Genomic DNA, 15,302 nt, shown 5'->3' on the forward strand with positions numbered 1-15,302 from the left:
GAAAGGGAGGAGCGAGAGAAAATGTGACAGGAAAAAGGTGAAAAACGATTCTGCAAGGATCTCATGGGCGCTAATTTCTGTGTAACTTTTACATTTGTCAAAAAACAGAACATTTCACAGTAACTGAATGAGCAGAAACAATCAGAAATAGTGTAATTGAAAACAATCAAATCATAAATAATCAAACTAAAATATTTCAAATGGTCTTGAACACCAAAGGGTTCAAAAACAGGTACCAGCATGCTCATTTAAATGAATGACTGCTGATTATTTGTTAGTTTAAAAACAAATGCACTTTATTGATGATAATCACTTCGTTTGCTCATCCACTAACAAACAACTAAAACTGTGCTCATTTGAGAAGAGACAGAGAAGAGTGAGCAATCGTGAACTCGTACTTATCATTGTCTTCATCAAGAGCCACCCTTTCAAAATGGAGGTGGAGCCTATGGCCTTCTTTGGCTTCCAGCAGCCAATGGCAGCTCAGGTTGCTTCCGCTGCTGTGGTTACTTGCAGAGGGGAGGGTTGGAGAAAGAATGCGACCAACTGTAGCATTTCGGATCCATCCTCCACACGACACCGCTTTAAAAGACAAAAACACACATGAACGCATATTAAAAAATCTATTCTTCATTTATAATTTTATTATATAGTAATAATTATAGTAATCATTTTATTTGGTATTATAATATATAATAAAAAAAATTATAAATGCACCGATATTCTCTCTTCAACCGATTCTGAGCTTAGTTTTTAACAGCAGATGGCGCTCTATGCTTTACAAAGAGCCAAACTCTGCTCTCATCCAATTCCTTACAAACAACAATCAAACTTAAATTAGTCATTAATAAAGTTGGGAATGGTGTAAGCGAATTACAAGAGTGTTCATCGTGAGCTGTGCTTACATTAAACAGCCAATGACCAAATATATAAGCACTCTTCCTCATGAGCATTTGAGTGTATAGTAAAAAGCTAGAGCGTCATCTGCTGTTAAACAACAGCCTAGAGCACTGTGTGCTGTTAAAAACTAGCCTAGAGCACCATCTGCTGTTAAAATCTAGCCTAGAGTGCCATCTGCTATTAAAAACTAGCCTAGAGCATCATCTGCTGTTAAAAACTAGCCTAGAGCTCCATCTGCTGTTAAAAACTAGCCTAGATCATCATCTGCTGTTAAAAACTAGCCTAGAGCATCATCTGCTGTTAAAAACTAGCCTAGAGTGCCATCTGCTATTAAAAACTAGCCTAGAGCATCATCTGCTGTTAAAAACTAGCCTAGAGCTCCATCTGCTGTTAAAAACTAGCCTAGAGCATCATCTGCTGTTAAAAACTAGCCTAGAGCATCATCTGCTGTTAAAAACTAGCCTAGAGTGCCATCTGCTATTAAAAACTAGCCTAGAGCATCATCTGCTGTTAAAAACTAGCCTAGAGTGCCATCTGCTATTAAAAACTAGTCTAGAGCATCATCTGCTGTTAAAAACTAGCCTAGAACATCATCTGCTGTTAAAAACTAGCCTAGAGTGCCATCTGCTATTAAAAACTAATCTAGAGTGCCCTCTGCTGTTAAAAACTAGCCTAGAGCATCATCTGCTGTTAAAAACTAGTATAGAGCACCATCTGCTGTTAAGAACTAGGCTAGAGCATCATCTGCTATTAAAAACTTGCTGTCTGCTGTTAAAATCTAGCCTAGTGCGCCATCCTCTATTTAAAACTTGCCGTCTGCTGTTAAGATCTAGTCTAGAGCGCCATCTGCTGTTAAAAACTAGCCTAGAGCGCCATCTGCTATTAAAAACTTGCCGTCTGCTGTTAAAATCTAGACTAGAGCACCATCTGCTGTTAAAAAAATAGTCCTACAGCACCATCTGCTGTTAAGAACTAGCCTAGAGCGCCATCTGCTATTAAAAACTTGCCATCTGCTGTTAAAATCTAGACTAGAGCCCCATCTGCTGTTAAAAACTAGCCTAGAGCGCCATCCTCTATTAAAAACTTGCCGTCTGCTGTTAAAATCTAGCCTAGAGCACCATCTGCTGTATAAAAATAATCCTACAGCACCATCTGCTGTTAAGAACTAGCCTAGAGCGCCATCCTCTATTAAAAACTTGCCATCTGCTGTTAAAATCTAGACTAGAGCCAAATCTGCTGTTAAAAAATAGTCCTACAGCACCATCTGTTGTTAAGAACTAGACTAGAGCGCCATCTGCTATTAAAAACTTGTCGTCTGCTGTTAAAATCTACTCTAGAGCGCCATCTGCTGTTAAAAACTAGTCTAGAGTGCCCTCTGCTGTTAAGAACTAGCCTAGAGTGTCATTTGCTGTTAAAAACTTGATGTCTGCTGTTAAAATAGTGTAGGGCGCCGTCTGCTTTTAAAAACTTGCCATCTGCAGTTAAGAACTAGCCTAGAGCGCCATCCTCTATTAAAAACTTGCCATCTGCTGTTAAAATCTAGACTAGAGCCAAATCTGCTGTTAAAAAATAGTCCTACAGCACCATCTGTTGTTAAGAACTAGACTAGAGCGCCATCTGCTATTAAAAACTTGTCGTCTGCTGTTAAAAACTAGTCTAGAGTGCCCTCTGCTGTTAAGAACTAGCCTAGAGTGTCATTTGCTATTAATAACTTGTTGTCTGCTGTTAAAATAGTGTAGGGCGCCATCTGCTTTTAAAAACTTGCCATCTGCTGTTAAAAACTAGCCTAGAGCGCCATCTGCTATTAAAAACTTGCCGTCTGCTGTTAAAATCTAGACTAGAGCACCATCTGCTGTTAAAAAATAGTCCTACAGCACCATCTGCTGTTAAGAACTAGACTAGAGCGCCATCTGCTATTAAAAACTTGCCATCTGCTGTTAAAACTAGTCTAGAGTGCCCTCTGCTGTTAAGAACTAGCCTAGAGTGTCATTTGCTGTTAAAAACTTGATGTCTGCTGTTAAAATAGTGTAGGGCGCCATCTGCTTTTAAAAACTTGCCATCTGCAGTTAAGAACTAGCCTAGAGCGCCATCTCAAACAGAGGTGCATTTAAGCCAATGAAAGACATTCAAATAACAAACATCAATGCAACCCACCAACACACTGGGGCTCTGGAGTGCTCCATTTAGGTCTGGTGGAGTTCAAACAGGTTGCAACCTCATGACCTCTGACCTCAAATCCTGGATCACAATGAAAGTGAGCCTGACCACCAGGATGAATATCAGTCACAGTCACTCCGCCACCCTCAGGGGAGAGAGGGAACGAGCAGGACAGCAGGAACGCTGGAATTGGTGTTCAAAGGAAAAAAGACAGTTTGGTTATGGCTGGCAAATCAAGAAATACATGTTCCAATCACATATATATAGCCTATATATATATATAAATTTTTATAAATGTATAGACCCCAAACATACGTTGTACAAAAGTAACATACCTTGATAGTTAAAGCTGAAAACGCCATGATTATTTTGCTTCAGGCTCTTATAATGGATCTGCACTTGATTGGTTGCGCTACGAATCACCTGACCTTCGCTCATCAGCGTCTCGTTGGCCAAAACCTCAAGCGCTGCACCACCCAGATCCAAAATGGTGAGGGACTCCTCTTTGGACAAGTTTACTTTCTTCACCTTTAAGACAGATGGGTGATGTTACCATGACAACAGCTAATGATGTCGCTACCCAAGATTGTATCAAGCGCAAAGATTCCAGAACTTATTAGAGTGACATCGCCCATGCAAATGCCAACCAGATGCACAACCATCCCATAACCATGGTGGCCTATATAGAGGCTATAAAGGTAAACTGGAAATGGCAAGGCAATCACACCTGTATCTCAACGCCATATCCTGGATAGACAGTGATGCTGTAGGTGCACTCCAGAGGGGAAAAGGCAGACGAGGATGAGAGCGGATCAGGAGACTCCACTATTCCCTCCATTCCTGACAGACTGGCATTGCACTGAACTGGAGAAACAGTTTGTTGAATGTTACAACATGTTAGAAATCATTTCAATGGTCTGACACAACCCCAGTTATAAAAAAGTTGGGACATTTTGTAAAATGCAATGACATCTAGATAGGTTGTGATTGGTTAATTCTCTTTTATTTAATTGACAAACATACAAAATGATACAAGTGGATAGTATACTATTGTTTTCTAGTAAAAGATATAATATAATATAATAAATATACTAATATATATATATTAAAATTAGATATTTATATTACATTATAAAACATTATATACATTATTTTTTATGTATGAAATTGTAAACATTTTGTATTTAATAAATTATATTTTGTAAAAAATTATGTGTGTGTGTGTGTTGTGTAAAGTTACTTTTAAAAGTGAAACTGCGCTCTCTCTGTGGTTGTCTGTGTTGCTTTCATGTGGTTATGTTTTGCTTTAAGCTGCGGTCACACCAGAGTTTGTGTGTGCGAAATTCTGTCGTACGGCGCTGCGAAAGGGGGCGGGATTAAACAAGATTAATAGACACTAAAAAAAGCGAGCGATTGCTCCATGTTTTAAATTTCTCTCCAGAGAGGTCCTGGACCATCCTCGATTTGTCTCACGCAGTCAAGTGATGCGATTTTGCAGGTCAGAGTTCACCAAGCTTGAACTTTGGACCGCAGCGAACTGCGAAACTTAACGCATGACCCTGCGTTTCCGGTCTGACGCATTCATGTGCGTATGAATGGAAGTCTATGGGAGGAAAAGCCCAGTGTGACCGCAGCTTAACTCCACATGCATTTGTTGTTGCGTGTCTGTGTTGTGGTCACATGTTTCATTGCTTAATGCCGATCAACTGTTCTGATCAGCCGCTTCAGCTGTGGTTAATTTCCGCACCTATATCTGAGAGGCAATTGTTTGCTTTGTTGTCAGTTCATTATTGTTTGTTCATGGTTTCTCTTATCTCGTCAGGACTCTCGTTGGCGGTTCACTAGATTATCCTGAGCCGTTCTGCTGTTTTGGGACTTATTTTGGCTCACATCTACTATGACGCTTGGGTCGTTTGTTATACTTTTTGGACTGTTTTTTGCATCTTTTTATCTATGACTTTTGGTCATAATAAATACACTTGCCTCTGGAATTATCTTTATTTGTTTTTGTTTACTATTAGCGTGACGATAGTACTATCTTGAGTCACTTCTTTTTAAATAATTAAATGATTTACTTATGTTTGTGTAATGATCTTTGTAATTTTAGCGTTTTTTTTTTATTTTTTTTTTTATTATGGTTGAGTTGATTTTTTAAAGAAAGTAATCTGAAAGTATGTACTGTTATTTTGTATTCTTAATATTTTAAGATTAAGATAAGTTTAAGATAGTTGGTTTAAGATACACAACTGTGTTATCAAATGCCAAAAAGTGCATTTAAGTCAAAGTGCATTTAAAATCCTGTAGTGATTATTCCACTTATTCTGTGATCATTAGCCAAACTAAAGACAAGTTAAAACAAATACTGTTTAAATAATATATTTATTTTACATTTTTATAGAATAAAATGTATTGTTTTAAATAATAAATAAGTTAATTAATAAATTTTTTAATACATTGGAGATCTTTCCTTTGCATTGTTGTCATTTAAAGGGCACCTATGATGAAAATCAACTTTTGTAAGCTGTTTGGACAGAACTGTGTGTAGGTATAGTGTGTCCACAGACATATTGGAGTGATTGAAACACAATAAGTCTATTTTTTTTACATTTCCGGATGTTAAAATAGGATTCAAATTCCTGTGATTTTGAGATCCACTGCAATGTGACGTAAGAGTGTGGTTTTCCCCACCCACTGAATTGATTGACAGGTGCCATGTTTCTATAATAACATGTATCCACATGGGATTAAAATATTTGATCCAACTTTCTATGATTTTTATAAGTTTAAAATGTTTTTAAAACAGAGCATGTTTGTAATAAAGATCACCACGGCTGTATGGTGTCAGTAAAGGCACATATATACAGTATATGTATGTGTGTACTGCAAACGGCATTTGTGTGAGACTCATCATTTCAGAAAGGCTTGAATAAACTCCACCACAAATACATGAAATAAACTTGGTATTTTTGACTAATGAGCTGTATTTCAGCTTCATCTGTGTCTGTCTCTATCACTGACTGCTGTTTATCTGACGTAACGCATGATAAGAAGCAGACATGAACGGTGAGCAGGGAGAAGCAGCTCATTTGCATTTAAAGCCACAGGCTACAAAAACAGCTACACTGTACTCAGACACCAAAATGGGCAGATTCTGGAGGCTATAATATATTATCTAATGGGTATTTTGAGCTGAAACTTTACAGACACGTTCTGGAGACACCAGAGGCTTAACTTACATCTTGTAAAAGGGGTAAAATAGGTGCCCTTTAAAACAAAAATCATTAACAAATCGCATATTGATAATTAACCAATCACATATTGTTAATTTTATTGCACTCTACACACTTTTTTAAAATTGGGGTTGTAATTATTATTATAGGATGTGTTTTTGCTGTTGACGATACCTGGTGTGTGCACTGTTGTTATTGTTGTCGTAGTAATTAGAGTGGTTGTGGTCTCTTCTTCCACTGGCAGTGAGGTCACAGCACCCCCAAAGCCTGATTGGCCTGCTTGAGGCACAGCCGATGATGTCACTGCAGTGGTGAGTATTCCTGGTGACATCACTGTGGAGGCGGGCTCTGATTCTTTAATGGACGGGACGGCCTGGGTCGGGTTAGTAGTTGTACCTGCGAGTTACAATCTCAGATTTAGATTATGCTAACTAATGGTGGAATACAAGTGATTTATTATTGAAGTTGTTCATTTTGCTGTCTTTCAGGGCTGCATGATTTGGTGATTCCTAAGTTATGTTTAATTGAGAGAAGTTTTTTCAACACATTTTTAAACATAATAGTTTTAATAACTCATTTCTAATTACTGATTTCTTTCATCTTTGCCATGATAAATGTAAATAATATTTTACTAGATGTGTTTCAAGACACTAGTATTCAGCCTGAAGTGACATTTAAAATCTTAACTAGGTTAATTAGGCAAGTTAGGGTAATTGGGCAAGTCATTGTATAACGATGGTTTGTTCTGTAGACAATCGGAAACAAATATTGCTTAAGGGGGCTAATAATATTGATCATAAAATGTTTTTTAAATTATAAATTAACTGTTTTTATTCTAACCGCAATAGAGTGGAGGAACTATGACGTCAATTTGTATGCAAAAACCTGGAAGGGAGTTAGCATTTTAGCAGTTCCGGTTTCCTCGTCCCAAAGTCAATGAGTATTTTAAATAGGATTTTGCTTAAATTGCTTAAAAAAGTTCGAGGCTAACACAAACTCAAGATACTTTCACGTTTTATTCTACAACATGAAACACATCAGTTGCATCACACTATTGATTTTTTAAATCGGTTACGCTTCTTTAAAAAGACGGTTGCTACTAAGTTGCTAAATGGGACTACAGAAGGTGTCGGAGACATTATACGTCATTGAGCTGAACTGGTCTGGAGCGCAGCTCGCTTGTGTTGGGCATTTGGATTTGTCTATTATTTAATTATTTTCATGAATCGTATTTTATAGTTTGTAGTATTTTTCTAATTGGGAATTCATATTGTGTGTAGATAATGCCTTCACTCGTAGAGACTTTCAAGACAGTTGATCATTTATTTTAATTAAACGATATTATGGGGCTCACCCATAATAGCTCACCAGTGCAGCCTGTCTCATTCCTGCTCTCAGTAATGCAAACATGTAAGTAAATGTGTAAAAAAATACACACATATTAACTGTCATTTTAATGTGGTCAATTGATTTTTTGTCTTTTTTTTTTTCATCTGAACAATAATAACAATAATAATTATTCATTCATTTTCTTTTCGGCTTAGTCCCTTTACTAATTAGGGGTCGCCACAGCGGAATGAACTGCCAACTTATTCAGCACATGTTTTATGCAGCGGATGCCCTTCTAGCGGCAACCCATCTCTGAGAAAAATACATACACACTCATACACTACAGACAATTTAGCCTGCCCAATTCACCTATATCACATGTCTTTGGACTGTGGGGAAAACCGGAGCACCCGGAGGAAACCCACGCGAATGCAGGGAGAACATGCAAACTCCACACAGAAACGCCAACTGACCCAGCCGAGGCTCGAACCAGTGACCTTCTTGCTGTGAGGTGACAGCACTACCTACTACACCACTGCGTCGCTATAATAATAATTATAGTAATAATAATTCCTTACATTTATATAGTACTTTTGTATACACTCAAAACGCTTTATGCAATGGGGAAATCTCCTCATCCACCACCAGACACATTTAACTCTGTCATAACTGCAATATTTACACTCCTCCTTAAAATGTAAAGCATATGTGACTGTATTGGCTGCTTTTCGATGTACTTATGACAAATAAAGAGTATTGAATGTTGTTCTGTGTCCATGATGGAACTTGCAGGCTTATAGACTTGTCCCTCACGCCTCATTTCTGTCGTCTATTACTAAGGTAAACGGGCTGTATGCAAGCAAGCGATAGACTTTTTTAAATATGTCTTATGATAATACTGTGTAGGCACATTTATTATATTGATTTACAACAACCGTAAAGCAAAACAAAATGTATTTCCCACGTAAAAAACTATCCAAAAGGCACGTAGGTCTATACAGATGGGTTTTTGCGTATTTATTTGTTTATAACATATAGCGTGGATTATAATATAATAAACTGAGAGAGTAAATCTTTGTCATGGAGCATATTTCTAAAAATGAGCTTGAAAAGTTGTCATTAGCAGGGTGGTGCTGACGTCACAGATGAGCGCCCCGAAGTCACTGTGTTCGTTTATAGCCTAATGTTAGCTTTTCAGTTCTTGTGTTTGCATTTAAGATCCAAAAGTGCTAAAAGTTGTATTTTCGTGTGAGATTTATTCGGTTGGACAAAACGTGTAAGTGTAATGAACTGTGTTTGAACACTTTTATTTGCAATCTTCGAAAAGCCTATGGGAAAATCCTATAAAGATTTTATTGAGAGAACCAGTTTTATGCTAGCAGCTGATTAGCCTACAAAGTGACGTCATAGTTCCTCCACTCCATAAAACAAATAAGACTTTCTCTAGAAGAAAAAATATTATCAGAAATACTGTGAAAATGTCCTTGCTCCATTAAATATCACTTGAGAAATATTTGAAAAGCATAAATATTTCACAAGAGGGTTCATAATTTTGCCCTCAACTGTATATTTGTACTTGAATATATAAACGTATATATATTTGAACTTGTTTTGAAATGCAGTGTCATTTACACAATTAATTTATGATTGCACGCAAGACCAAACTGCTGCTTTTTTCAAGTTTTTCTAAATCATTAAGCTTCAAAAAAAGATATGGCACTTGCAAAAGTCTTTAGAGTAAACATTTTGGCTGCGTCCGAAACCGCATACTTCCATACTATACAGTACGCTAAAATCAGTATGAGAGCTGAGTAGTATGTCCGAATTCATAGAATTAGAAAAACAGTATGCGTGAAGTTCCCAGATGACCTACTACTTCTGGCGAGATTCTGAAGTGCGCATCTCATGCCTGCTGCGCTATCCCATGATGCCCCGCGAGAGAATCCATGAATGGGAGTGAAGTGATGCAACTGACGTGGGTAGATCACGTGACAATGACAAAATGGCGGATGTAGTACATCCGAATTCCATTCATGCTGCTCACATTCATACTGTACAGAACGTACTTTTCTTTTTTTTTTTTTTTTTTTTTTTATTGAGTGAAAAGAACAAGAACGTACTTTTCTAATGTGGAGTAGTACATACAAATTCAAATGCAGTACCTACTGAGTAGTAGGTGGTTTCGGACAAAACCATTGTCTTTTCATTTCTATGCACACGCACTCAAATCAATCACTGCAATCTTCCAAGTATCATTTGGTAAACTTTAGAATGATGGTCCATTAATTAATGTTAGTTAATGTATTTACTAACATTACCTAAGTATAAATAATCTTATAAAGCATTTATTAATCATAGTTCAACATTTACTAATGCTTTATGAGTTGTGCTTGTTAACATTAGTTAATGCAGAGCGAGTTAACAAGAACTAACATTATTTATCCTAAATAACGTTATATAACATTGACAAAGATGACAAAATAACATAATAAATGCATTACTAATTGTTTTTTTCATGTTAGTAACTATTAACAACACTGTAAAACCCAAAAAGCAATAAGTTAAGGTAACTCAAACCATTTAAGGAAACCGATTGCAACAAATGATTTAAGTTCAAAAACTAATCCTAATGAGTACTGTGAACTTAATCCATTTGAGTAAATGAAGCATTTGAGCGCAGTAAAACCCAATAAATGAAAAGAACTCAAACCAACTGAGTACTGTGAAACTCAATAAGTTAAGGCAACTCAAACCACTTAAGGAAAGCAATTGCTACAAACCATTTGAGTTAAAAACACTAATCTATATGAGCACTGTGAACTTACTCCATTTAAGTTGAAGTAATGTGGTATTTAATTAAGTCGTTACCTTCAACACTGAGTTCAAAACCCTTTTCAAATGAGTAGAATTGACTTTCAGTCAATTTTGAGTTAACAACACTCATTTCACTTGATAAAGTTAACTGTTGGGTTTTACAGTGTAGCAAATGGACCATTATGTTAAAGTGTAACCAATGATTTATTCTTTCCGGTATTTTATTAGTGGAAAAACTAAATATTGCAGGTGATTTTTTTGGCAGTCCTACTGTGTTCTCTTTGGGAATAACTGACCTCTGCTGCCGGGAGTGTGTCCCAGGTACTCCTTACTCAGAAGTGCAGCATGGATGAGATCTCCCAGGGGGCGGGGACTAGAGGTTACAGTGGGAGGAGCTTCAGGATCTGATGTCCCTACAGATGCACCTGAAAAAAAAAACACACAACTGTCAAGCCCACACTGTAATGAAAGCAAGCACACAAATCAATACATAAAATTGATTAGAGTGTGTGTTCTTTCTGCTAATTTAATCATCCATTCATTCACTTGGTCACACTTTATTTTGATGGTCCGTTTATTGCAATGTCATGTAACAATGGCATGTCAACAATTGCATGTCAACTAATTCTCATTAGATTATAAGACTGTTAGGTTGGGGTTAGGGTTGGGGTTAAGGTTAGGGTTAGTTTAAGTTGACATGTACTTGTTTCTTATAATCAGTTAAATGTCTGTTGAAGGAGCAGCATGAACAGATATTAAGCAGACAATCTACTAATACTCATATGGACCATCAAAATAAAGCATTACCATTCATTTTCCTTCGGCTTAGTACCTCATTTGTCAGGGGTTGCCACAACGGAATGAACTGCCAACTATTCTGGCATATTTTTTACGCAGCGGATGCCCTTCCAGCCGCAACCCAGTACTGGGAATGCTAATTTAATAATCAACATAAAATATGTGCACTCATCACTTTGCATGAAGAGTTAAACATACAAAAGCAGACTCACACAAGGATGTGTGTGTTACCTGAAGCCAGATGCAGCAGTGTGACAGACAGTGTCACAGCAAAAACTGTGAACACCATGGTTTAATACAACAGGACAGCCTGGAACGCAAGCAAAGAAGAGAAAAACAAGTACAGTAGTATGAGGAAATTAGATTTGAAGTAGATTTGAAGTTCTAAAATTTGGTATAAACATTTAACAAGTTAAAGTTACAAGTTACAGACTTTGATTCTTGTCTATCAGAATGTACCAAGAGCAGTGATGATTTATATTGTTAAAAGAACTTCTATTGCAAATAAATGTTGCTTTTTGAACATTGTACTCTTCAAAAAATCCTGAATTCTACATTTCTAAAGATTTCACAATAATATTAAGCAGTACAACTGCTTTAAACGTTTATAATTATCAATGTTTATTGACCACCTAATTAGAATATTAGAATAACTTCTTAAAGATGCATCACAAATATCTATAATATAAATCTAATAATATAATAATAGTCTTATATTTTTATTTAAATCTACAGTGCTCAGCATAATTGAGTACACCTCGTTTTGAAAATGAATATTTTTATTAATTTCTCAGTGAATATGCAATGTATATTGGTGCATTTGAACAAAACAGATTTATTAAACAGATATATCTATTAAAATAATATTTTAATCACCAAACATCTTTAGAAATTAAAAGATAATTTAATCAAATTCAAGCAATATATATATATATATGTGTGTGTGTATATTTATATATATATATATATATATATATATATATATATATATATATATATATATATATATATATATATATATATATATATATATATATATTACATCCTACAAAATTTTAACTCAACTTTTTCAATTTTGCTGCTTCTCTTGATTTTTTTTCCTCTTTTTAAATTTGTATTTAATATTTTTCTATAACATTATAAATTTGGGTGTACTAGTTTTTGGACTGTTATTGTAAGTTATTTTGTTAGATAAGCTCCAGATTTGGCTTCAGTACTGACTAATTTAATGTATATGCACTAATATAATATTGTACAGCTTCCTATTAAAATATGAATTTAAAAGATAGATTTGCGAGGGATGTACTTGTATATGCTGAGCACTGTATATATGCACTAATTTACACACTTGAATTTAAATTTATATATAAAATTAAGAACTTTGAATGTTAAGCAATGCCTGTCCAATTAACTCATAAACATAAACAATCATAAATGAAGATCATTTCTAGTTTTAAATCAGTCCTCAATTTATAAGACAGCCTCCTTGTAAAATTGTTTCTAGGCCTCATTTTATTGGTCACTTTACTATATTACAGTTGAAATCTGAATAATTAAACCCCCTTCGATTTTCTTTTATATTATTTCCCAAATTATGTTTAACAGAGGAAGGAATTTTTCACAGTATGTCTGATAATATTTTTTTCTTCTGGAGAAAGTCTTATTTGTTTTATTTCGGCTAGAATAAAAGCAGTTTTTAATTTTTTAAACACCATTTTAAGGTCAAAATTATTAACCCCTTTAAAGCTATTTTTTCTGATAGTCTACAGAACAAACCATTATTATACAATAACTTGCCTAATTACCCTAACCTGCCTAGTTAACCTAATTAACCAAGTTAAACCTTTAAATGTCAATTTAAGCTGTATAGAAGTGTCTTATTATTTACTGTCATCATGACAAAGATAAAATAAATCTGTCATTTGAAATGAGTTATTAAAACTATTATGTTTAGAAATGTGTTGAAAAAAATATTTTCTCCGTTAAACAGAAATTGGGGAAAAAATAAACAGGTTGGTTAATAATTCAGAGGGGTAATAATTCTGACTTTAACCGTATATATACCAAAACTACATATTCCTTTTCAGGATATTAGAAAAATATTCTTAAATTTCAATAAAAATGTTTCTTTACAGAAGAAAATCTTATTCAAATCTCTTAAACGGTTTAAAAATGTATCTTAAGTAATCTAAAAGTAATCCAAAAGTAATCAGAATACATAACTTAAAAATAATAAACAGGGGGCTAATAATTCAGGGGGTTTGATAATTCTGACTTCAACTGTACATTTATACAAAGCACATTTATCTACGTATGTAACGCTCTAGAAATATTAGTTTGTATTAAAGTTGCATTATTATGTTTTCACATCCTTATCACATAAATAATGAAATAAAAAGCAGCAACTGTCACATGGTTTACTGTTTGAATTAAATCATATTTATTCTTCCCACCTAAAAAAAAAATCTAGTGTAGCAAAAAGTGCACGAAAATCAAATCAATTAATTTAATGAGGCCTTTAAAGCTAAAATGCTAGATGACTTACTTAAATAAAAAAAAATTAATGCAGTATAAAATAATTTATGGTGATATAATGCAGCTTAATAGATGTTCCTTGATTCAGAAGCTCTGCAGAAATGCGTCATCTCATGAAATATTCTCTCAAAGTCATTGGTCCTTTTTGCGTATATATCAAGTCTTATGGCCCTGCCGTGGCCCTCGAGGCCTGACCGTGCACGAGACACAGAACTCCTGATCAATGATGTCACCGATAATACAACAGGCAGGTAGAAGAAGCGGTTTTAAGGTGCCAGTGGCCTAAACACCACTAGCCTAATTCGGCATTTACCGCACACACCGATGCTGATCAACAAAACAGGCTTTCTCATATAATCTACAACAGACAACAAGACGATGAGGAAACCACACTGAGACACGTTAACATTAATAACATTGTGATTAGTTCATAACGCACACCGGCAGGGATGATAATATGCGTGCAAGATGATGTTGCTGACACTGCGGGCAGATAATTAATTCAGACGCTCTTCCCATGGTCTGCTTCAAAAACATCTCTCCTTATCTCTGCCTATGACGCAAGACGCCCATTTCCACCCCCCAAAAACAGCATTAGCACTAGTCTAGACTGAATAACCCTGCATTTATTGATGACGAAAAGCTAAATAGGATACATATAAATGTTGACAATGATTCACGAAGGCATCCGTTGCACGCAGTTGGATGTCGCGCGATGAAACAACAGTCTGTCAGAAGGAAAACAGAACGAATACGCACCCGCGACGCGCAGTTTATCCTTTTATTATTCGTCAAAATGAACCTTCTTGGTTTCTTTCCTCGTTTATTTCGTGTGTGTTTTATCTCTGACGAGCTCCTCTGCGTTTCTCTCCGTCTCTCGCTCCTCCACCCCCTCCAAAATACCACAACTGGAGCTGCGCGTCAAAGCGGTATTTAAATAATCATAGGGAACGCTCGTGGAACAGCTGCTGGCGAATGCTGGCGTTCCATTCGAACCCGCGGAGGATGTGATTTGAAAAGCTGCTCTTGGCTGGATCTGTTTCATTCGTTTATTTTTGTCCGGTAAAAGGCCTGTGCTGGAAGGCTCGCAGGTGAGGGGAACAGGCATAGATGGCAGATCCTACCCGTATGGTTGGCGCGTTGACTGTCAATTAGCGATGTTCGAATCGTTTTTGCGAGTCGGAGCTTTTTTTAATGAGCCGGCTCACAAAATCCTATCTGAACGATTCATCCACGAAACAGATACAGAACTATGATATATGGAAATGTGTGTAAATTACATACAATATAATATGTCATGTATGATAAAACACAGGCCAATACGAAAAAAGTATTTTTAATTGTATTTTAATGTAATTTATAATATAATTAATATTTTCCCAGTGATAAGTTGCGGCTGGAAGGGCATCCGCTGCGTAAAAATGTGCTGGATAAGTTGGCAGTTCATTCTGCTGTGGCGACCCCAGATTAATAAAGGGACCAAGCCTAAAAAAAATGGATGAATAATATTGTATTATATTTTCATTTAAAATTTCAATG

The 15,302-nt window shown here is 35.8% G+C and overlaps 1 protein-coding gene across 1 annotated transcript in view; it reads right to left on the minus strand.

The window, feature by feature from the left end:
* The window catches only part of sez6l2 (seizure related 6 homolog (mouse)-like 2), a 35,660-nt gene extending 20,746 nt beyond the window's left edge, over positions 1–14,914 (minus strand). The window contains exons 1-8 of the mRNA XM_056453190.1: positions 14,523–14,914; positions 11,460–11,538; positions 10,727–10,855; positions 6,462–6,683; positions 3,785–3,921; positions 3,393–3,585; positions 3,055–3,240; positions 399–582 (exon numbers count right to left, since the gene is read on the minus strand). Of these exons, the coding sequence (XP_056309165.1) occupies positions 399–582; positions 3,055–3,240; positions 3,393–3,585; positions 3,785–3,921; positions 6,462–6,683; positions 10,727–10,855; positions 11,460–11,517 (1,109 nt within the window). The 5' untranslated portion in view covers positions 11,518–11,538; positions 14,523–14,914. The remainder of the gene's footprint in view (positions 1–398; positions 583–3,054; positions 3,241–3,392; positions 3,586–3,784; positions 3,922–6,461; positions 6,684–10,726; positions 10,856–11,459; positions 11,539–14,522) is intronic.
* Between the last annotated feature and the right edge of the window lie 388 nt (positions 14,915–15,302).

Source organism: Danio aesculapii, chromosome 3, assembly GCF_903798145.1.
Source record: "Danio aesculapii chromosome 3, fDanAes4.1, whole genome shotgun sequence".
Classification (NCBI taxonomy): Eukaryota; Metazoa; Chordata; class Actinopteri; order Cypriniformes; family Danionidae; genus Danio; species Danio aesculapii.